At 43.6% G+C, this 24,908-nt stretch overlaps 1 protein-coding gene across 2 annotated transcripts in view; it reads left to right on the forward strand.

Annotated features, from left to right (window-relative positions):
• The first annotated feature begins 791 nt into the window (after positions 1 to 791).
• The window catches only part of LOC311517567 (uncharacterized protein), a 55,410-nt gene continuing 31,293 nt past the window's right edge, over positions 792 to 24,908 (forward strand). Inside the window, exons 1-5 of one of the 2 annotated variants that reach the window (XM_084622505.1) lie at positions 792 to 820; positions 8,198 to 8,313; positions 15,421 to 15,495; positions 17,658 to 18,203; positions 19,846 to 19,986. In XM_084622505.1, the coding sequence (XP_084478631.1) occupies positions 811 to 820; positions 8,198 to 8,313; positions 15,421 to 15,495; positions 17,658 to 18,203; positions 19,846 to 19,986 (888 nt within the window). In that variant the 5' untranslated portion in view covers positions 792 to 810. Of the gene's footprint in view, positions 821 to 8,197; positions 8,314 to 15,420; positions 15,496 to 17,657; positions 18,204 to 19,845; positions 19,987 to 24,908 lie in introns of those variants that run through there. The other variant, XM_084622506.1, reaches the window with a different exon arrangement.

Below are 24,908 nucleotides of genomic sequence, written 5' to 3' on the forward strand. Positions count from 1 at the left end.
TTGCTAATTTGTTTCCAACATGTAAAAATAGCCATGAAAGAACATTACAGTTAAGAAAATTTAAGTGTGCAGAAATTTGGAACTTCTCAGTTAAGATTGTTTCTGGATGTGAATCCTCGTTAGAGTAAATGTTTTAATGTACTAATAAAATCCTTTTAAAAATTAATATGATATTAGCTTTTTCATCTTTGAGAACAAATAAAGAGAAAATGAAAAAAGGTGAATATTGCAACGGCAGACCTAGTTTTCAGAATTTTTATAGATCTTCTTTACAGTGGAAATATTTTAAATGTTCATATGCAAACTATATTAATGTTTTAGACTTTCTTTAAAAGTACATTAATGTACATTTACATTAACATAGATATTGCATTTTAATAATAACCATGTACAGTGCTTTGCTTTTACAGTGTACTCCATCTAAGGACTTCAAAGCATGTGTTTGTTGCAGAATGACTATAGAAAGGTGTTCATTGCAGTGTTATACATTGGTAACTACACAAGCAGAAGTAATAGAAAATGTGTTTGCAGTAGCTTGGTGTATGGGTGATTAGAGCAGAATCCTATAGCATGCCTATCAGTATATACATGATGAGCTGGCATATTATCTGGATGAACTAGCTTTAGCTGGAGGCCTTTGCTTATTGTATGATTTGTTTAGTTTAATGTGTGTTTCAGGAAGGATATGGAGGGGAAAGCAGCTGTGGACTAGATGGTGAAAAGCTTCTTCTGTACTTTTTGTTTTTCAAAGCAAGCCAAGACAGGGTGTGAAACTCTGATCCTACCAAAGAGGCAACGGACCCTGTCCAAATGGGAAAAGGTCAGCATTAAAGCTGTGTTCATATAAAAGGTGTTTGTACAAGGTGAAAAAAAAATAACCCAACAATATCGCTGTTTGGGAAAGAGGCTACACATTTCAGCGCTTCACAAGGTAACTCTGTACACAGACTATTCAGGCACAAACGGGAGTTGGAGCAGTCCTGAGGCCATGACCTGGAGTGTAAAAACCAGCTGTTTTGACTATAAATAGATCAGTGCCTCTTCTCATGTGAAGCATTTTTTGTGGACTGTAGCGGGGTGGTCACCCCGCTCCAGCCCTGAAGGAGTTAAAGCAGCCCTGGAGGGGGCTGTGACTGGGAAAAGTGATTAAGAACAGCTAGGGGAAGCTGACTGTGTAGCTGACCACAGGTTTGGCTGTCTTAATCAGGACCCAGCTGGCCCTTATAAGAGGGCTGTGGGGCAGAAGCTGGGAAAAGTCTCTTTCTAGCCCTGGAGGGAGAAGGGCTAGCTGCCTGAGAGAAAGGTACCTGAACTGGAGCAGTGCTGGGGAGGGGCAAAGGGAGCTGGGAAGCGCCAGCCTGGTAAACCCCCAGGCTGCAGGCCTTGTTGAAGGCCTATCAAAGGTACTGGGGCTGCAGAGATACAGCCTGGGAATAGGCAAAGGCAGCAGGTCCTAACCCCCCTTGCTGATGTTGAGTGGTTTACAGGTTGCAGTCTGCCCCAGTGACCGGGGGCTAGATGGTGACTGGCAGTAGCCACTGAGGCAAGGTGGGGATAGAGGGTTGGGGGTTCCCTGGGGAGGGGAGACCCAGAATGTGGGGCACTGCCAGGGGGCAGCACCTCAAGGTAAAAGGGCACTGGGGTCCAGGAGGGACAGGGGGACCCTAAGGCAGGTGAGACACCGGCCTGCAGAGGGTGCTCTGGGCTGGAAGAGCTAATTCCCAAGATGACCAGCAGGAGGTGCCGTGCTAGTGAGTGGTCACCTTGCTACATGGACCTTTCCGTAAAAATGAAGTGGAAATTGTCAGTTTGGCTGTTGGTGTTTTAAGTTAGATGTACATGATAGTAACAGTATTCTCATTCTAATGCATGAAAGTCACACTGTTATCAAGTTTCAGTCTTATCATATTAGTATCATATTCTAGTGATGCCATTCGTTTGGCAGTAGTAATGTCTGTCAACCTTTCTGTTATAATCCCCAGAGTGCAGGGGTTTATAACTAGGGTGGAAAACAAAATAACTTTTGATTTATCTGAAAACATGTCCGTACAGGTGTGATCATATTTTACTCAGGAGGATTTTGACTTGCAAGCTTATCCAAAGTATATTTGAGGTGTTTTTAGAGTGACTTTTAGTGTTGTGAATGGTGCCAGTTTGATCCACACAACAGGTAGAACAGAGTTGCTGCAGTGTAAGTTTCACCATACGGCCTTGCCTATGTACCTCAGTCCTGACCCAGAATGAGTAGTCCGTGAGTGGACAGTTCAGCCTCCATGTTCATTCAGTCCTTTGCCTCTGCAGGCTAATTAGTATCACTGCAGTTGTTGTGGTTGTATTTTTTTGTAATGCAGACATTAGCCCCCTAGAAAAACATTTCATATAATAGGCCACCCTGTCAGTAGTCAGACAAACCATAGTGTGGTGTGGTACCAGCCCCACAACTTCCTAAACCCTACCTAACAGGTAAAATCAAGTATTTCACTACCCAGTCAAAGACAAACAAGAGACTTCCTGCAGCCAGAGGGCTAAATCCTAGCCAGTGATTTCATGAGAGTAGGGAGGCACATCAGCCTGGCAAAATTGTGATGAGATTTATCAGTGAAGGCAGAAGTCACCCAGCAAGTGTGAAAAATCAGTATGGGGTAGAGGGGTAATACACCTATAGAAGAAAAATCCCCAAATATCGGAACTGTCCCTATAACATAGGGACATCTGGTCACCCTACACCCAGCCACCCGTACCATGATGGTAGTGAAAAACTAACATTTCACTCACTCAGTAAAACAAAAATTATTCCATCTGGACAGGATGGGTAAGTAGAATTTTGTGAGGATTTACTACCATATAACCCAGCTCTACATTAGCTTCACTAATCCTGAACTGTTTGGGAGAGGTGTAGAGCAGCTGGAATCCCTCAGAGAAGAGTGTTGGCTCCTCCCAATACCAGTGTGGCCTGTCACTCACTCCCTCTTTTCCATACAATGCCCTTGGGGTTACTACAGCAACTCTGTTAAGCTGCCATGGCAGAGAAAGATAAGCAGCAGTCAGATCCCCACATGAGTGGTCCTTTCCCTAGATAGTCTTGTTTCCTTTTATGGGCCGGGGCCATAGTTTGCGTTTATGTCATCCATTCTCGTGATTCCTTTTAAACCCTGATAATTTCTGTCCCTTTCCTGGGTGACAGCTGGAGTAATTGGAGATTAAGGAGCACATGACTCCTTTAAAGGAGGCTGTTACCCAGCTTTGGAGATTAGCCACCACTCCCCAAATTAGGAGCACTGTCCACATACAGCCTCTTGCTGAGAGGTGGGGCAGAGTTAGAGCATTGTTAACCCCACCCTTCAAGGATCATGATGACATTGGCCTAAAAATCATAATTTTTTTTTAAAAAAAAAAATACAATTTAGATTTTTTTTATATTGGCCTGCTGGTTTTGAGACTTTAGAGTTCATAGGGGTCAAGTTTTCAAGCTTTTTCCATGACTTCCCCCGCCCCCATCAGAGCTGATGTCGTCACCTAATTACGTGACTCTGGAAGCTGGGGCTTCAAGAAAAACACCAAATATCATGAGACTTGTCAAGAGTTAACAGCGGAGTTACCGACTCCGCACCCCTCCTGCTCCAAAAGGGACAGATTGTGACAGCCACAGAGCAATGCCAGGGTGAGTGAGGCCTCTTCAGGGACTGCTAGACGCATTATAGTCACAGAGCAGGTCTGGGCCCCACACCAAGCAGGCAACAGGGCCAGGTTTTGGCAGTTTTAAATTAGGAACCCAAAAGGATTTTATCAGTGTGGCTTCTAAGTTAAATTAGCCAAAGAAATAACTGAGTAGCCCACCAGAAAGCTGTCTACATTTTAGAAACTCTGTTTAAGCGGAAACATGTCTATTTGCTAGCCAAATATTTAGCATTTTCCCCACTCAACCACCAACCCCCCCCCAAACCCGTCTTAATTGTCTCTCTGTTATCAGCAAAAACAACAAGGAGTCCTTGCGGCACCTTAGACTAACAAATGTATTTGGGCATAAGATTTTGTTGGCTATAACCCACTTCATCAGATGTTATCAGTGACATTAACAAATGTCCTCATAAATATAGCTTTCCTGTAGTGGTATATTTGGGGGGAGGTGTCAACTAGCATAACCTGCTTCCTACACCAAGAGAGCAGCACAGGCCAAACTCTAAGCACACTTATAATGTTCTGGGGAATTTCCTAATTAGCCACAGCTAGACTTCCTTCCAGGTCAGGTTCCCCTACAGTCCTTGTGCTTAGGGCATGTAGCTATGGTCCTTTCTCCTATTCAGAGACAGGATATTGAATGCTCTCCCTGCTGTTCCCTGTATAGAATAAATATACCACCAAACAGCGAGGCTTGGATCCCCAAAGCGATTTAGGTGATACAGCACTGAACTTGTAGGTGTCTAGGAAATCACTGTAATAACAATGGAATCCACAAATTAGGTTCCCTGTACAATGAATGGGGAGAGAGAGGGGGGTTAGACTGTGAGCCACAAAACCAGCATGTTAGGAGGGGAGCTGCCTCAGCTAGCCAATGGGAGATGTCAGTGAGAGGTGTGTTTGTGCTTGCTAAGCCCACCCGTCTCGTGGAATTAGGTGCTGAAGTCCAGGCTACAGGGAGGTGCTTATCTCCGCTTGCGATTCACAGCTGGAACCCCTCTCCTAGGGTCAGGTGGCATAGACGCCTAAGCTGTTTCTTGGGAGATGGAGTTAGGTGCTTGCTTAACTCCACACATAATAGCTGGGAAGGAGTCCTCTCTACTAGCCTGTAGCTCAATGGTTAGGGCACTCACCCAGAAAATAGGCCAGTCCCCCAGTTCAATTCCTCCCTCTGCCTGCTCTGAATAGGGGCTTTACGCTGGAGTGTTAAGATTTAATTATTCAGTTAAAGTGAAAAAGCTTCAACAAAAGAGATTGAGAGCATCTCCCCCCCACCCCCAATTCAGGCTGTTCAGTAGTTGGAGCACTCACTTGAGAAGTAGAAAGCCCTAGCTGAACTCCCTTCTCCCCTGCCAGAGGTAGTAAAAGAACTGGGGTCTCCCACATTTGGGGCTGGTACCCTAGCCACTGGGCTATGAAGGAGCCCTTTCCCCTCATGTCTGTTTTGTGTGAAGTTGGGGGTACTCAGAGACTGCACACTGGACTGGGGCCCTTGGGAAAGATACGTGGAGGAACACCTATCTTCCCCAGGTTTGTGGATTGTAGTAGGGCTTAGGTGTGAGAGAGGCGTCTGGATGTCTAAAGTGAAGCAGCAGAGGAAGAAATATAGGTGCCTGGGAAACTTTTACAGCAGAAATATAGGTATGTCTACACTGAAATTAAGCACCTGTAGCTGGCCTGTGTTAGCTGACCCAGGCTTGGTGGGCTCGGGCTACAGGGCTGCAAAATTGCAGTGTAGACATTCAGGCTTGGGCGGGCGCTTGAGCTCTGGGACCCGCAAGGTGGGAGGGTCTCAAAACCCGAGCTTTGGCCTGAGCCCTAATGTCTATACCACAGTTTTACAGCCTGAGCCCTGTGAGCCCAAGTCAGCTGACCTGGGCCACCTGCAGGTGTTTAATTGCAGTGCAGATACCTACAGGATTAGGAGGTGGGTGAGAGATTTTTTTTTTTTATGGATCACAGTGGTGCCTAAAAATGGAACTTAAACTCCAGATGTAGGCACCTAAGTACCTTTGCAGATCTGGGCCCTAGTAACATAGGATGGTAACTTAGAAGTGAAATGGGTCCTTGGCATAACCATACAGCTAAGGGAAGCCTAGAATTCCTCCTTACCTGTAAGGGGTTAAGAAGCTCAAATAACCTGGTTGGCACCTGACCAATGGGGAAAGAAGATACTTTCAAATCTGTGGGGGGGGGGGGGGAGAGGAAGGCTTTGTTTGTGTGTTCTCTTGGAAAGCAGAGAAGTACCAGGTCAGAAAACTCCTTCTCTTATAAACCATCCTAAAGTGAGTCTCAGTATTGCAAAAAGAGTAGGTAAATAAGGCAGAGCGCGTTAGATTACTACTTGTTTTCAACTTGTGAATTTTCCCTGTGCTAAGAGGGAGGTTTGTCCCTGTTTTTTTTTTTAATTTTAAAGTTTTGCCTAGAGGGGAATCCTCTGTGTTTTGAATCTGATTACCCTGTAAAGTTACCTTCCATCCTGATTTTTACAGAGGTGCTTCTTTTACTTTTTTTCCCTTTATAATAAAGTTCTGTTTTTTAAGAATCTGGTTTACCTATTTGGTTGGTAGATTATTCTCAAGCTTCCCCAGGAAAGGGGGTGAACTGTCTTGAGGGGCTATTTTAGGGAAACAGGAACTCCAAGCAGTCCTTTTCCTGAATCTTTGTCTAACTCACTTGTAGTGGCAGCAGTACCCATACAAGGACAAGGAAGGATTTGTGCCTTGGGAAAATTTTTTAACCTAAACTGGTAGAAATAAGCTTTGGGGTTCTTTCATGTGGGTCCCCACATCTGTACCCTAGAGTTCAGAGTGGGGAGGGAACCGTGATAGTCCTGTTACAGAGGGCAATAGGCATCTGCCCGCAGTTATGGAAATTTGCCCCGCACTTTCTAGAATCTGTAAGGGGTTATCTAGAAATCAGTGTAGAGGAGGTTTCTAAACACAAAAAAACAACCAAACAAAAAATCATCAAAGGAATGCAGATTCAGTAAATACTTAAATGAGAGCAATCATTGTAGGATTTAGTGTAATTATAAGGCAAATTAGATAGAGAGAAATTGTTCTAACAGAGTCCCTTAAACTGGCAATAGTGGCCATATATTTTTCTTATCATTGTAAAAATATCCTATCTTTTCCTTTAAACTATACTGACCCAAGTGAATAGCTGCCACATTCTTGGGTTTTGAGTCTATAAATATATATGTGCTGAAATTGATATATTACTCTCAGTGAGAGCACTCTAATAATGTCAGTGTTTTTGATCTCATTCACCCCGCAACAGTCTGCACCATGTGTCATCTCAACAATTTATAACATACAGAAACATTGGCTAAGTTCATTGAAATAAATGAGACTGCACCCACTTACTCCAGCAGTGAATTTGGCTCATCATTTTTGATCAATGTTCTTTCTGGCAGATGGTCTGTTGTGTTTGTTTTCAGCAGGGCTAGATGTTGAAGCAATCTATCCTCGTAGCATTTTAAAATGATATTTTAGATTGTCCTGTAAGTGTGTGTGGGTTTTTTGTTTTGTTTTTTTTAATATATTCTCCCAGCAGTGGCAATGGATTTTGGCATTGAAATCTTGTCTGTTTCAGTTTGTGATATTGTACAGGCCAGAAAGGTCAAACATTTAAACAAAACATTTTAATAATCCATTTTTAATAAAGTCTGTGGAAAAGATACTGATGCTTCCAAAGGCATATCAAGTCTTTTCACTTCATTCCTAGAGGCAGCAGGGTCTATTATTTAGCTTATATTATGGTAGTGCCTAGAGGCCTCTGCTAGCTTGGGGCTTCATTTGTGTTGTGGTCTTGCCGGCCTTACTTCTGCGCTGCCTTCAGAGCTGGGCAGCCGGAGAATGGTGGTTGTTGGCCGGGTGCCCAGCTCGGAAGGCTGCGTTCCGCCAGCAGCAGTGCAGAAGTAAGGGTGACAATACCATACCATGCCATGCCACCCTTCCTTCTGCGCTGCTGCCATCAGAGCTGAGTGGCCGGAGAGTGGCGCCTGCTGACTCGAGGGTGGCAATACCATACCATGCCATCCTTACTTCTGCGCTGCTGCTGGCAGCGGCTCTGCCTTCAGAGATGGGACCCCAGCCAGCAGTCACGGCTCTCTACCTGCCCAGCTCTAAAGGGCGTGTGGCTGCCAGCAACAGCACAGAAGTAAGGGTAGCAGTACCACAAGCCCCCACCCCGTGAGCCCCCCACAACTCCTTTTTGGGTCAGGACCCCTACAATTACAGCACTGTGAAGTTTTAGATTTAAATAGCTGAAACCATGAAGTTTATTTTTTAAATCCTACAACTGTGAAATTGACCAAAATGGACAGTGAATTTGGTAGGGCCCTACTCATGAATACTACTGCTGTTATTTTTAATGGGGATATTGCATGTAATTCCTTGTGCATCAGAATTATTGGTGGGATTTGAAAAGTTCATAAGTGACTGAAAATCCCACTGAAGTATCGTAAAATATGTTTACCAACAACATCGAAGCTCACACAGTTCTTTGTTTTCAGCTCTCCTGGCTATTGCTCTTCATCATTTCCTATGGGCATGGAGTTTTGCTAGTAGAGTGGAGTGTATGAAAAGTCAAGCTATGAAAACCACCTCAATGCAAGATAGCGCTTACCAGGTATAATTTTTTTTTCTTGGCAGTGATTTGCAGCAGATCTTAAAAATCCATGTGCTCATGGTGAAGCTTTCTGATCAATTTCTGTGGAAAGTAAATTTTCATTTACAAAAAATGTGGGTCTTCCTCCCCCCCCCCCCCCCCACTAGTCTGACACTGACTACCAATGACCTTATTTCTGATTTAAAATAGCATAAACAAGAGTTGAATCAGGCCTCAAATTTCTAACCATTATAAACATGAGCAGCATGTAAACTGATGCAGTGCTGTCTTCCTAAGTCTGCAAATGGACAGTCCAAATGCAGTGTTTCTGCTGTTGCTCAAAGCTTTCCCAAGATGCAGCACCGAAAAAACTAAATAGTCTTGTCAGTTGTGTCTGTTGCTATTCAGAATCCTGTAGGCAGTTGTGAAAGTGGCAAGAATTAAGGTCCACTTCACCCTAATGTTGCTTGGGAACTCTGAGCCAAAGCAGGCAATGGGGCTATTCACTGAGAGGGATTACTCAAAAACAAAGATATATTAGAGTAGTGGAGACCCCACCTAATCAAGGACTTTCAGAGAGTTTTACATTTATCTGTCATCTAGTAGCTAGAGACTGATATGAAAGAGGGGGCCAGGGACAGCATCTTGGTAGAAATTCCAGCATCCTCCTCTTTCCTGGCAGCAGTGGGGAGATTGGTCTCTTACCTCAGTATTACCCCTGGCCAATTCCTACCCATTCATCTTTTGTACAGGCCAGTAACTAGCAAGTCTGACTAGTAGGTGTCTGGTAATATTTCCAAGCCCTTTAGGTGAGAATATGGGTGGATGCATGGAGATGTTTGAGGGTTTGCAAGAGTGGGGGGATGAGATGGGCTATGATAAGAGAGGTAAGGTATTTCAAGCATGGGGGCTGACTTTTTTTTATTTTTCCTGGTGAGTATTCCACCCCAAGGCCTCTGCCCCTGCTCCACCTCTTTCCCCAAGCCACCCCCGCTCTGCCTCTTTCCGCCTCCGAGGCCCTGCCCTTGCTGTGCTGCCTCCCACCCCTCCCCCGAGGCCCTGCCCTTGCTCTGCCTCTTTCCGTTCCTGCTCCGCCCTTTCGAGGCCCCTCTGTCACTCCATCTCTTCCCACCTCCTCCCTGATGCCCCCCACCCGCTCGCTGCTCTCCTCCCTCCCCCAAGTGCCTTCTGCCAGCTGATTGGTGCTGAGAACCCCCTGTGTTTTCCCCATGGGTGCTTAAGCCCCGAAGCACCCGTGGAATCAGTGCCTATGATTTAGATGGTGTCTGGAGAAATCGGAGGGAAAAGGGAGAGAGAGGCAGAGAACACAGTGTAGAGACGGCAAGAGAGGAATAAGGAAAGAGAAGGAAAAAAAGAAGCAGACACTGAAAACAACTACTTTGGGGAAAAAGACATCAGAACCTAATAGGGAGGGGAAAGAAAAAGTGGAGGGAAGCCAGCTAAGGGTATGTCTACACTACGAAATTAGGTCGAATTTATAGAAGTCGGTTTTTTTGAAATCGGTTTTATATATTCGAGTGTGTGTGTCCCCACAGAAAATGCTCTAAGTGCATTAAGTGCATTAACTCGGCGGAGCGCTTCCACAGTACCGAGGCAAGCGTCGACTTCCGGAGCGTTGCACTGTGGGTAGCTATCCCACAGTTCCCGCAGTCTCCGCTGCCCATTGGAATTCTGGGTTGATATCCCAATGCCTGATGGGGCTAAAACATTGTCGCGGGTGGTTCTGGGTACATATCGTCAGGACCCCGTTCCCACCCTCCCTCCCCCCGTGAAAGCAAGGGCAGACAATCCTTTCGCGCCTTTTTTCCTGAGTTACCTGTGCAGATGCCATACCACGGCAAGCATGGAGCCCGCTCAGGTAACCGTCACCCTATGTCTCCTGGGTGCTGGCAGACGCGGTACGGCTTTGCTGCACAGTAGCAGCAACCCATTGCCTTCTGGCAGCAGACGGTGCAATACGACTGGTAGTCGTCCTCGTCGTGTCCGAGGTGCTCCTGGCCACGTCGGCTGGGAGCGCCTGGGCAGACATGGGCGCAGGGACTAAATTTGGAGTGACTTGACCAGGTCATTCTCTTTAGTCCTGCAGTCCTATTGAACCGTCTTATGGTGAGCGGGCAGGCGATACGGACTGCTAGCAGTCGTACTGTACCATCTTCTGCCAGGCAGGCAAGAGATGAGGATTGCTAGCAGTCGTATTGTACCATCTTATGCCAGGCAGGCAAGAGATGAAGATGGCTAGCAGTCGTACTGTACCATCTTCTGCCAAGCAGCCATGAGATGTGGATGGCATGCAGTCCTTCTGCACCGTCTGCTGCCAGCCAAAGATGTAAAGGATAGATGGAGTGGGTCAGAACAAGAAATAGACCAGATTTGTTTTGTACTCATTTTCCTCCTCCCCTGTCTAGATCACACTGCAGTCAGTCACAGAGAAGGCGCAGCGAGGTTAATCTAGCCATGTATCAATCAGAGGCCAGGCTAACCTCCTTGTTCCAATAACAACGATAACTTTGGTGCACCATTTCTTATTGGAACCCTCCATGCAGTCCTGCCTGAAATACTCCTTGATGTACAGGCACACCCTTTGTTGATTTTAGCTCCCTGAAGCCAACCCTGTAAGCCGTGTCGTCAGTCGCCCCTCCCTCCGTCAGAGCAACGGCAGACAATCGTTCCGCGCCTTTTTTCTGTGCGGACGCCATACCAAGGCAAGCATGGAGGCCGCTCAGCTCATTTTGGCAATTAGGAGCACATCAACCACCACACGCATTATCCAGCAGTATATGCAGCACCAGAACATGGCAACGCGATACCGGGCGAGGAGGCGACGTCAGCGCGGTCCCGTGAGTGATCAGGACATGGACACAGATTTCTCTGAAAGCATGGGCCCTGCCAATGCATGCATCATGGTGCTAATGGGGCAGGTTCATGCTGTGGAACGCCGATTCTGGGCTCGGGAAACAAGCACAGACTGGTGGGACCGCATAGTGTTGCAGGTCTGGGACGATTCCCAGTGGCCGTGAAACTTTCGCATGTGTAAGGGCACTTTCATGGAACTTTGTGACTTGCTTTCCCCTGCCCTGAAGCGCATGAATACCAGGATGAGAGCAGCCCTCACAGTTGAGAAGCGAGTGGCGATAGCCCTGTGGAAGCTTGCAACGCCAGACAGCTACCGGTCAGTTGGGAATCAATTTGGAGTGGGCAAATCTACTGTGGGGGCTGCTGTGATGCAAGTAGCTCACGCAATCAAAGATCTGCTGATATCAAGGGTAGTGACCCTGGGAAATGTGCAGGTCATAGTGGATGGCTTTGCTGCAATGGGATTCCCTAACTGTGGTGGGGCTATAGACGGAACCATATCCCTATCTTCGCACCAGAGCACCAAGCCGGCGAGTACATAAACCGCAAGGGGTACTTTTCGATAGTGCTGCAAGCTCTGGTGGATCACAAGGGACATTTCACCAACATCAACGTGGGATGGCCGGGAAAGGTGCATGACGCTCGCATCTTCAGGAACTCTGGTCTGTTTCAAAAGCTGCAGGAAGGGACTTTATTCCCAGACCAGAAAATAACTGTTGGGGATATTGAAATGCCTATATCTATCCTTGGGGACCCAGCCTACCCCTTAATGCCATGGCTCATGAAGCCGTACACAGGCAGCTTGGACAGTAGTCAGGAGCTATTCCCTACAGGCTGAGCAAGTGCAGAATGGTGGTAGAATGTGCATTTGGACGTTTAAAGGCGCGCTGGCGCAGTTTACTGACTCGCTTAGACCTCAGCGAAACCAATATTCCCACTGGTATTACTGCTTGCTGTGTGCTCCACAATATCTGTGAGAGTAAGGGGGAGACGTTTATGGCGGGGTGGGAGGCTGAGGCAAATCGCCTAGCTGCTGGTTACGCGCAGCCAGACACCAGGGCGGTTAAAAGAGCACAGGAGGGCGCGGTACGCATCAGAGAAGCTTTGAAAACCAGTTTCATGACTGGCCAGGCTACGGTGTGAAAGTTCTGTTTGTTTCTCCTTGATGAAACCCCCCGCCCCTTGGTTCACTCTACTTCCCTGTAAGCTAACCACCCTCCCCTCCTCCCTTTAATCACCGCTTGCAGAGGCAATAAAGTCATTGCTGCTTCACAGTCATGCATTCGTTATTCATTCATCACACAAATAGGGAGATGATTACCAAGGTATCCCAGGAGGGGTGGTGGAGGAGGGAAGGAAAATGCCACACAGCACTTTAAGCACAGCACTTTAAAAGTTTACAACTTTAAAATTTATTGAATGACAGCCTTCTTTTTTTTGGGCAATCCTCTGTGGTGGAGTGGCTGGTTGGCCGGAGGCCCCCCCACCGCGTTCTTGGGCGTCTGGGTGTGGAGGCTATGGAACTTGGGGAGGAGGGCGGTTGGTTACAGAGGGGCAGCAGTGGCAGTCTGTGCTCCAGCTGCCTTTGCTGCAGCTCAACCATACACTGGAGCATTCTGGTTTGGTCCTGCAGCAGCCTCAGCATTGAATCCTGCCTCCTCTCATCACGCTGCCGCCACATTTGAGCTTCAGCCCTGTCTTCAGCCCGCCACTTACTCTCTTCAGCCGTCCACCTCTCCTCCCGGTCATTTTGTGCTTTCCTGCACTCTGACATTATTTGCCTCCACGCATTCGTCTGTGCTCTGTCAGTGTGGGAGGACAGCATGAGCTCGGAGAACATTTCATCGCGAGTGCATTTTTTTTTTCTTTCTAAGCTTCACTAGCCTCTGGGAAGGAGAAGATCCTGTGATCATTGAAACACATGCAGGTGGTGGAGGAAAAAAAAAGGGACAGCGGTATTTAAAAAGACACATTTTATAAAACAGTCGCTACACTCTTTCAGGGTAAACCTTGCTGTTAACATTACATACATAGCACATGTGCTTTCGTTACAAGGTTGCATTTTGCCTCCTCCCACCGCGTTACTACCCCCTCAACCTTCCCCCCTCCCTGTGGCTAACAGCGGCGAACATTTCTGTTCAGCCACAGGCAAACAGCCCAGCAGGAATGGGCTATACTGAGTGTCCCTGAAGAAAAGCACTCTATTTCAACCAGGTGACCATGAATGATATCTCACTCTCCTGAGGATAACACAGAGAGATAAAGAACGGATTTTGGTTGAATGCCAGCAAACATACACTGCAATGCTTTGTTCTACAGTGATTCCCGAGTATGTGTTACTGGCCTGGAGTGATAAAGTGTCCTACCATGAAGGACGAAATAAGGCTGCCCTCCCCAGAAACCTTTTGCAAAGGCTTTAGGACTACATCTAGGAGAACCGCAAATGCCAGGGCAAAGTAATCCTTTCACATGCTTGCTTTTAAACCATGTATAGCATTTTAAAAGGTACACTCACCAGAGGTCCCTTCTCCGCCTGCTGGGTCCAGGAGGCAGCCTTGGGTGGGTTCGGGGGGTACTGGCTCCAGGTCTAGGGTGAGAAACAGTTCCTGGCTGTCGGGAAAACCGGTTTCTCCGCTTGCTTGCTGTGAGCTATCTACAACCTCCTCCTCATCATCATCTTCTTCGTCCCCAAAACCTGCTTCCGTATTGCCTCCATCTCCATTGAAGGAGTCAAACAACACGGCTGGGGTAGTGGTGGCTGAACCCCCTAAAATGGCATGCAGCTCATCATAGAAGCGGCATGTTTGGGGCTCTGACCCAGAGCGGCTGTTCGCCTCTCTGGTTTTCTGGTAGGCTTGCCTCAGCTCCTTCAGTTTCACGTGGCACTGCTTCGGGTCCCTGTTATGGCCTCTGTCCTTCATGCCCTGGGAGATTTTCACAAAGGTTTTGGCATTTCGAAAACTGGAACGGAGTTCTGATAGCACGGATTCCTCTCCCCAAACAGCGATCAGATCCCGTACCTCCCGTTCGGTCCATGCTGGAGCTCTTTTGCGATTCTGGGACTCCATCATGGTCACCTGTGCTGATGAGCTCTGCATGGTCACCTGCAGCTTGCCACGCTGGCCAAACAGGAAATGAGATTCAAAAGTTTGCGGTTCTTTTCCTGTCTACCTGGCCAGTGCATCTGAGTTGAGAGTGCTGTCCAGAGCGGTCAGAATGGAGCACTCTGGGATAGCTCCCGGAGGCTAATACCATCGAATTGTGTCCACAGTACCCCAAATTCGAGCTGGGAACGTCGATTTAAGCGCTAATCCACTTGTCAGGGGTGGAGTAAGGAAATCGATTTTAAGAGCCCTTTAAGTCGAAATAAAGGGCTTCACTGTGTGGACGGGTGCAGGTTTAAATCGATTTAACGTTGCTAAATTCGACCTAAAGTCCTAGTGTAGACCAGGGCTAAGTGTGACAAAAGCAAGAGCTGCTAGTGAACCAAGCTAATTGAACAGCCTTCACACATATTTCACTTCATCATTTTCGCCACTATCCATCAACTAATTTATTCAACAAATAGCTTTTTCTGGTATGCAATCAGCCATACCCATAAGTCACATTTAATTTTTTTCATTGCATTATCTTGCTTGACAATATATTACAATTAAATATAATGCACACTAAACAGTGCACAAATACCCCTTTAAATTGCAGGAGGTGTGTTGTGGTTGAGGGAAGGATGGTATATCAGTGGTATATTTTTTTTACCCAGGGTTAAAAGCTTAGACCTTGGGTGTCAATTAAATTTCTCAAACTCAGATTTATAATAATTGAAAACCATTGATGCAATGCAGTCCTATTGTATTAATTTAATTATGTTGATAAGAGTGACAGTAACAACATGTACAAAAATAAAAGCTGTACATGTAATTGATTTAGCTGAACCTCATTTCAAAACTGTGGTGAAGGGATATGTGTGAAGCTTTCTGAACCTACCTTCCTGGTGAATTAGAACACTTTTCAAATGTCAGTCAGTCTCTGCAATGTGGCCTGTATGAAAGGGTTACTCTTTACATAAAGTGGATCAGACTTTTGTATTTCAGTTCAGAACTCAAAGTGCTTTATGAAATGTCTTTTACCAATTTTACTAGTAGAGGATCTTATCTATGGAAAAAAACATATAAACTGGTACAATAAAACAGGTTTGTTTGTATTAGTCTGGTGAAAAGCTTTGTTGATCTTCTGCTATTTCTGTTTTAATTGAAGACACTCTGTGCACTTTCTGCTCAGAAGAATCCCAGGAAAAAAAGTGGATTATTTGAGACTACAAATGCAAGAAAGGTAAAAGCCAAAGCGTTTGTGTACTAGACCAGTTACAACTGCATTCAAGTTGAACATGTTTTCTGTACTCCCTGGTGCTTAAAACTTTGGGCCTGGTTTTTACCTGTTACTTGCACAGGATTTACTTGAGTGTAATGCTGTTGACTTCAGTGAAATTATTCCTGAATTATATTAGTGCAAATGATAGCAGAATCAGCCCTGTAAGGTTAAGACCAAGTTGAAGGTGGTGGAAAACTACACAGGTTAAGTAAGCGTGTGTAAAAATTCTTTTGACACTTCTATTTGTCTCTCTTATGTGGCTCTTCTTCTTTCATCTTGGAACGCTAGTATTTCCGTAATTATCTGCACTTCAAAAAAATTAGTTTTTTTCCCCCATACTCCTTTTATTCCTTTGATCTATTAATCTGGAAAGGGCTACAAGGCTTACTGTTTCTGCCGTTTTTATGTTTTGGTGTGCTATTTTGGCTGAGGTTGGAATCTTTGTCAGCCAGTTATTTCACTCCCTTTTCCCAGTCCTATTTATACCTCTTAGAGGGACACTATCTGCTTGAAAAAAATCTCACTTCTGTCTGAAAACTTTTTACCTGCTATTATTTTAGTTAGCACCAAAGATTATTATAGCAAAATCTTTCTTCCAGCTTGATTACTTTGTGCATTTGACAGCACTTGATGTACAGTCTTTCACTATTTCCTTGTATAGCTAGTCAGGTTCTGCTTTTTGTGGGTGGTTTTCATATAGCATCAGGGGAAAGAAAAAAGATGATAAAATGTGATTTTAAAAATCACAGAATTGTCAAGGGGATTCCGGGGCAGGTGTAGTCCAGTAACTGAAATGACTGTACATTGAATTCATTTGTTCTAAATGGACTAGATTTCAGGCAGACAGTGTTACTTTAAAATTACTAGGAAGGTCTGATTTCTCCAGAGCTCTGCACTGTGGATAGCCATTTACACCTGTGTAAAATGACTATAAAACAATATCAAATCAGAATGGTAGCATTTTACACCCACTTTGCACTCACAGAGGGAGTTCATCCCTGCCCTGTGGCCCCTTTTTTTCTGCCATGATGGCACAAAGGGGAAATAAAGCAGCTATAGGGACTTCCACAAGGAATATCCAGGAGCCTTTGGTGCCTGAAGCAAGTTGGGTGCAGATTGAGGTGAGGTGGTCATGACTCCAGCTGTTCTTGGGTGGCACAGCTCCTGTGTGGGCCACTGCAGTTGGGTTGCCCTAACTTGCAACGCATAAGGCTGCTGTAAACTGTGTTTGACTTGATCTAACCCCCAAGAACCCCAGAATAGGGAAGGTGCATTGGCTTCCCCCTGACTGAGCACTAGCACGGGGATGAATTGGCTCTAATGCTTTGAGATCTGTGGATGAAAAGCACTGTATAAGAGTTATGTGCCATTATTACGGCTATGGATGGGTCTGAATGATTACACAAGGTGCAAAGTAATTGAGAATGAGGCCATAATTTTTAAAACTTGGAATACAACTGTAAGTAGAGAGTCTGCAAATGAGAATTTTAACCTGGTAAGTAGATTATTTATATAGTACTGGCACTGAATTCCACAATACATTGAGAGATAATCTAGGGAAGAATTCTGTACCTGACAAATCCTGCATTTCTTAGTCATTCCTTACTACAGCTAAATTCCTGTTTAACTTCATGGTAGGCAGAGTGGTTCAGTGGTTGGTGTCCTACTTGGAGAACCAGGAGAGCTGGAGTGGTATTTTCAAAAGCGCTTAAATGATTTATGATTGCAAGTCACTTAGGAGTTTCTGAAATTTCTATAACTTGGTTTTATTCTTGATCCAGATACTAACTTGATATGTAAATTTGAGCAAGTCACTCAGCTTCCCTGTGTATCAGTATCCTTATTTGTAAAACGAGAATAATAATGCTTACTTTACTTAATAAAATACTTTGAGATTTATGAATGCTAAAGGCTTAACCCCATGGTAGTAACCTCCTTAGGAATATCTCCCTAATTCAATACTTAGAGATCTTATTTATTGTTCTGTGCTTACAAATGGAGATTGGAGAATGCAACAACAAAAATTACTACGAGTTAACTATGCTTTGATAAAAAATCATGCTGTTTTGTTTCTTAACTATTATTTTTTGAGAAAGTAATACAATTAAAAATGGGTCCCACAGCTGCAGACTTCCTTTCCTCCTATTCACTTCAGTCTCAGTACCCCCTCCAGATCTATGTACAAAAGCTGCAAGGATCATGTATCAAACCTAGATGTTTCCAGAGACATCCGGGGGCAGAAAATCAACCTGCCTCAGGTGGAGAAGCCATCGGAGAAGATTTCAGCACCCATCCAGTCTGTTACTGCTGTAGATAAAAGTAAAGTAACAACAGACCACAGTCGATACCTCAAGGCTCGCTCAAACACTTTAGTGGTGCCTTTTCATAGTACTAGAGAGATTAAACTGGAAAACAAATCCAGGTTAGATTTGCCATCTTCAAAGGTAGCATCAGAAGGACTATCAGCCGAGACACACCAAGTTCCAGAGTGTCCAAATTGCAAAAAGGAAAGGAGGATCCAGAATGAGTACGACAAGTTCATTTGGCAGTCAAAGAAGGACAAGGAGGCCTTGCAGAAGACAATTGTGGAGCTAGAAGCTGAGCTGAAAAGATATGAAGAGCATAATAAACCAGCTCAAGGGCAAGAGAGTGAAGTAACCTGCTCTGTGGTAAGTCAAAGATACCTGCCTTTTAATATGACTTCAGAGGAGTGTGCTCCTGTTATTCCCTATGCTGCATATCAGTGTGCGTATGTGGATCAGAGGGCATTGCAAAAAAGGAGGGAATTTTAAACAGAACCAACACTATTCAGTTCCAGATGGAATCATTCATCTTTTCTAATTCTGTTTGGTTGCTATCTACTTTTTAGCTGTAATGAGACATGAGGTGAGGTGGCTGAAACCTAAATAATGGAAAGGTGTGGATTTTTTGTTTTAAAAGAGAGAGAATATAACCACACACCCACCCACAATTTTCCAGTATTTTCACTTTTGGTGGCATTAGTGTTAGTGACATGTTAGAGGTAATGACATGACATGGTATGGCATGTTTATTATACAGCATTTTAAGTGCCCCAAAATAATAATGAATATTTTGCTGAGGCCTTTGGATACTCATTGGAGGGAGCCCTGTTGTAATGAAACAATGACTGAAGAATAAATGTTCATGTTTGGTCTTTAGACAGTAAAGAACTCTGCAAGCCAACCTGATCCTTGGTGTAATTCCATCATGTCTATATTGTACTGCAAAATCCACTTTAAAATAAAGCAGACTTGCCTCTAGAATAAGGTGCTATGCAGTATGGTGGTGAAATCTGGCTCTAAATGTTTGAAGTAGAAGAGAACTTCCGGTATGGTATATTGAAAATTATGGTGTCCCATAGCACAACTTTAGTCTTCTTAAAAAACAGGATTACAGAAGTTTTTTTCACTTCCTCGTCCCTTTAGAACTTCAGCAATAAACAGAACTCTCCTTTTCTGAACACCTATGGATTTACCCTTACAGAAAGTTCCTGGAAATCTTAGAGAATAGAGCCTCAGTTCAGTGAGGTCCTAAACCTAAGTATTTGAGTAGTCCCATTGAAGTCACATGATTAAAAGTTAGATATGTGCTTAAGTACTTTGAGGAACTGGGACCTAAACCGACAGGCCACTTTAGAAATGTCATAGGGTTATTTTAAGATCTATAGAATGAATAGAGAATTCTGTCCTTTCTTAGGTTTTTTTTGAACCACCCTATAGACTTCTGCAGCAGGGATAGAATTCTTTATTGAACTCTACAGTATATTTCAAAGTTTCCATAGGAAGGTTATCATTTTCTGTTTAAAAATCAATAGGATAAAGAACTGTTCCATAAGGGGGTTTTCTTATAGTGGGTTTTCCCCTAAAACTTTTTTGGGGGGCATATTTTTAATGCCTAGGTTCTTATCTTGCTAACAGCTATTCACATGCTTGACATTCAACAAGTTGTCCTGTTGAAGTCAGTGAAACTACTCCTATGTGTAAAGTCAAGCATGTAACTGTAAGATCAGGATCTAAGTGTCTCCTCCTAAATAAATGGCTGGTTAGCAACTCTTTGCCTTTATATTTTGTCTCTAAATTGCCTTGTTTGTCCTGGGTGTGACCAATTACTGCACAAGTTATGCTGGTGTGCAACAGCCAGAATCCATGAAAACAATAGCAACTTGGAATTATAAGTATTAACAAGAGCCTCTTTTTTTGTCATATGAAAACAAGAAACATAATGTGCACTGCCACTATAAAATGTGCAATGACTCTTGCACTGACTTAATTTTTCCTTTTATTAAATCAGGAAGAACAGCAGCACCTGAGAGGGGAAGCTTCCTTTCTTGATGGTTTGGTAGGAATGTGTAAAAATGAACAAGCATATATAAGAAGCAGATCAGACCTGAACAAACCAGAAGAGGAGAGCGAAGGGAAGCAGCAACAAATGGTAAAAGTCTGTTTCACTTTTTGTTTTTGTTGTTTTTCCTGCAAAGTACTACTGAGGTCTCAAGAATTGGAGTATCTTTATAAAGCACTTTTTAAAAAGATCACACTGAATAACAGAACTGCTTGAGAGATAAAAACACAGACATCCCAATGTGTCACGTTTTAAATATAAACTAGAAACTGATTCAGTAGAGAAAGAACTTAATGAAGCCTGCAGAATCCAGTTTCATCAAGCATATTACCTATACCAGGCTGTCTCCAAGAACAAGACTTGTTTTAGTCTAGGAAGGATAAATATTCTTATAAATCAGACTTTTTTTTCCATATGTGTCTTCTCCTTCCCCGCATTGAAGAAAGCTGGAAATATGGTTGAATCTATTGAATTAGAAAAAAGTTGCAAAGTTGTACTGACCTGCTGCCGTACACCTGAAATTTCATGAATTAACTTGTCTTGCTGGTTTGTCAACATACAGTGTGACAATTTTTCATCCATGATTGCAACTGCAGTCTGGAAATAGTCTGATTTACTATTAGTTTTAGTGCAGAAGAGATCCATTTAAATCTGACAGGAAACACAGCTAGACTTGTACAAATGAAGGACTTGACCTGAAATATCAGAAATATAACATGGAAAATGTTCCATTAGATAATGTTGCTTTTCCTTTGGATAGAAAATGATGGGTATTGAGAGTACTAATTTTATTTACTTTTAATTTATAAATGTTGTTTACAAATTTAAATATTCCCTGAAACATTACGCTTACTTAGCTTTTCACAAACACACAAAGTGTAAATACGGGATCCAACTTGAATTGATTTTGTTAGGAATATAAAGCACTGTGCACAGCTCAGCAGTGGCTGGCATGACACGGGAAAGGGGAATCAAAGGAGCTTTGCACACCTGTGCAAATAACCCCAACATCCTGATCCTGCAAAGACTCATACATGTGCATAATCTTACACTATACATTGTACTGTTAAAGCAATGGAACTACTTGCAGTGCATGAAGGTGTAAGTCTTTTCAGGATTGGGGCTCAAATTGGCACACCAAAAAAACAAACAAAAAAATCAATTAAATTTAACAATTGTAGAACCAGTCTTCTGTAAGCATTATATAACTTGTTCTTTTCGCAGAAATAAATAACTGCAGAGTAAAATAGAGTTGTTGTAACTCTCAGGTTCTACTATAGTTACAAACACCAGAGTTATGAACTGACCAGTCAACCACAAACCTCATTTGGAACCTGAAGTACACAATCAGGCAGCAGCAGAGACAAAAAAGCAAATGCAGTACAGTACTGTTTTAAATGTAAAGTACTAAAAAAAAAAAAAGGGGGGGGGGGGGATTTAAAAAAAAGACTTGATAAAGTAAGGAAACTGTTTCTGTGCTTGTTTCATTTAAATTAAGATGGTTAAAAGCAGCATTTTTCTTCTGCATAGTAAAGTTTCAAAGCTGTATTAAGTCAATGCTCAATTATAAACTATTGAAAGAACAACCATAATGTTTTGTTCAGTTATGAACACCTCAGGAAAGGAGGTTGTTTGGAACTCTGAAATGCTCATAACTCTGAGGTTCTACTGTAACAGTCCTTTCATATCCTTCTGCTTTCAGACTGTCTTCTTTCTAATAGTAGGGGAATAGTTCTTAAAAGATCTAACACTTTCATTAGAAACCACGGTTAATCATGCAGGAAACAGTTTTTACTCTCTCATTCAGGAAGCTTTGTTTTGCATCCCTGAATATCTGCATCAAACAGTCAAGATCTGGGAAGATAAAATTCCTCATCTAGGATGAAGTTTTCCTTGAATGGGGTTGGTTCCAGAATTTGCTCCTGTTCTCATTTTCTTTTCTTATTTGCTTTGAATTGTTCAATATTAATGATTTACGTTACTCATTGGTCAAAGAATTCCTGGAGTACTCTGTTTAGTTGTATTTTTAAAATCTGTTAGGGAGCAAACGATAGGTACTCTTTCATGGAATGGGTGTGTAAATTGAAAGTATTTTCAAAATAAATGTTTTAATAGTTATATGGTTTATTCGTTACCTTATTATATAAGGCCTTCTTGCCATCCAGTGCCTTTTTCAAATTCACTCATTTAAAAAACTATTTTTTAAAAACACAAAATTAAAATATGTTATGACTGTCAGCTTCTTTCCTCTCAACACACTCATTGTTGGGCACATATTAGGAGTCAGGAGATTCTGTTCGCTGTTTTTCTATGTGGTGCTGTAAGTAGATTGCCATCTGCTGGATACAGTGAACAATATATACTGGCTCTATTGTGCTTGTTGTCTGTGATTTGTTTCTATTCCTTGATACACTTTCAAAATTTGAAGGTGAACTTACTGTTCCTGAAACATACCTGAGAGGTCTCTGGAGAGGGAAGTCCACATGTGGGTGACTAGTGGTCTTACACACGAAACAGATATAGCACAGACAGTGACAGGAGAGTCTGTCTTATGCTGCTCTGCCAGTCTGTTCCAGCCCTGCTCTAGAGGGCCCAGCTCTGGGGCTGACAGGGTAGTTTAAACTCCATGCCTATTCAGAACTTGTGTACTTTGCTTATACTGTCGGCAAGGTGTGATGTGGAACCTACCTGCTGGCTAACTTCATATAAGCCACCATTAGTGACAGAAATGTAAATGTTGGTTCATTCTTGTCCTGCGAGGAAGCTACAGTCCTGAGTTTTCTGGACAATTGAGGGAAATTACAATGTTTTTAGCTATTTGAACAATAATTCCAATAACAATGTTTTTGCATGTGTAGAACGCTTTCCATACAAGGATCTCAAAGTATATTGGAGAAGTGGGTAAATTTTGTTTCCATTTTAAAGAAGGAGAAACAAAGACAGAGGTGATCACTTACCTGAAGTCTCACAGTGGGTCAAGAAGAGAAGCCAGAGCTCCTAATTCCTAGTCAAATGTGCTAAGGACTGATCCAAAGCCCCTACAAGTCAGATCCACAAAGGGACTTGATGTTGCAATGCTCAGTGTTGCAGTTCCTAAATTTTAGGTGCCTTGAAAATCACAGGATCCGCAAAGCCTAAGTTAAATAATGAATGGAGAGAAATGGATGCCTAAGAGCAGGATCCACAAAAGCTAGCATCCTGAGGAGCTGCTTCAGCTAGCCAGGCAAGAAGGCTGTAACCATATTGGGGTTCATTAACAAACCAGTGAATGAGAAAGGAATAAAACTTTAATAAAACAAACTGAAAAGCATCTCTGATGAACTGCTGTACGTAGTCATGCACTGTTCCCAACCCCTACTTCCAGGGCACATCTCCACACTGTAACACTCACAACACAGTCCCTTAGGAGGAAGCATCTCCAAATCACAGTAGTTCATAAACATATCTCTACTGGGGGTGTGCCTAAGCCCTATCCCTCTCACAAGGTTAGGCAGGGAGGTGCTTATCACTGCTTGTGATCTGTAGCCAGGAACTCCTTTTCTGGAATTAGGTGGTGCAGGGTTTAGGTACCTAAATCTGGGGTTTAAGCATCTAAGTCCCTTTGGATCTGGGCCTGGTACTTGGCATTGACTTCAACGGGCTCTGGATTTTGAGACCCTAATGACTATTCAGTGCTAAACTGCTTTCAGGAATAAACTGACGTATCAGAGAAGGGTGGGGGGGGGGGAGAAACAAAAATTAATCTTTACTTAAAGGAGAGCAGTATGTCCTGTTCTGCAGTTTTTAGAACCAACACAAAGCCAGGGGTAAATTGTGCCAACTCACCAAGCCCAAGTACTTTTTTGTGATGGGTGACATCTAATGCTCCAGAATCTAAGTTTTCATTTGAAAATTGGTGAGTTAATTCTCCACTGTGTCCAAGCAGAGGACTTCCTGATGTTGAGCTGCAGAGGATCAGCTCTAACGTATGCCTGTGGAGAATCAAGAAAAGCAAAGCTCATGTTGCCATGCCTCCTTCTCGCCCCCTCTGGCGGGACCCTGAGAAGGGCATTCTGAGTCAAGGGTCAGGGCAGGGCCAGACCTGAGGCTGGGAGTAGCAGAGGAGTTCACATAGTCAGGTTCCAGACCAGGGTCAATACCAAGGGTCAGAGTCAGAGTTAGGATTCAGGTTCCAGGTCAGGAGGCAAAGTCCAGATCAAGCCATGGTCAAAACCAGGAATTCAAGAACCAGAATGGTTGTAGCAGCTACATGAGATCTACACTATTGCCTGGACTTCCCTTTGGGTTTTATGTATTGTGAGGAGCCAATTAGAAGCCATGAGGTTGCTGGCTCAGACCCCTTGAGGTGGGACTTTCCATGGTCTGTGTCCACAGAGTGTCATGGGTAATGAAGCAACAACTGGTTACAGCTTCTACTGGATGGTACCATGGAGCTGTCTACTACCTGGCAACTCTTCAGGTCTGGATTCTAGACTTGCTGCACTAAACTCTCATACCAGGAGTTGGGGGACAGAAGGTAGAAGAACTGCCTCTGCCAGTAGTAATTCCCTCATACACAGGGGAAACGCTCCACTGAGTATCTCCAGCTGCTTTAAGTGCACATTATACTGTTAATTCAGCATACAGTGGCCTTAGCAGACCAGAAAATCTAGCCCTCGTTGTTTCAGAGAACCTGTTGACACAGAGCCTCCAGGCAGCCTGATACAATAGTTCAGAGAAATGTGAATAACTGCTGTTCATCTCTGTGAGGTGTTGACTCTGAAGCCTAATTATAAATATAAACATTAATTATTTCCAGTGCTTAATTTATAATGAAAGAGGTGCTGGGGCTCAAGCAATTTTTTTATATTCATAACTGATGCAGCAAGCTCAGAGATGCCAGGTGGCAAGCCCAGACACAAATTAAGCACTGATTATTTCACAGCTGATCAAGCTGATGGACAATCATAGTATGTAGATCTGAACAATCTATTGTGAATGGCATCTCATTGCTGTACCGTGGGAGGATAGAG

Source organism: Lepidochelys olivacea, assembly GCF_965140295.1.
Source record: "Lepidochelys olivacea isolate rLepOli2 genome assembly, chromosome: 3".
NCBI classification, from domain to species: Eukaryota; Metazoa; Chordata; order Testudines; family Cheloniidae; genus Lepidochelys; species Lepidochelys olivacea.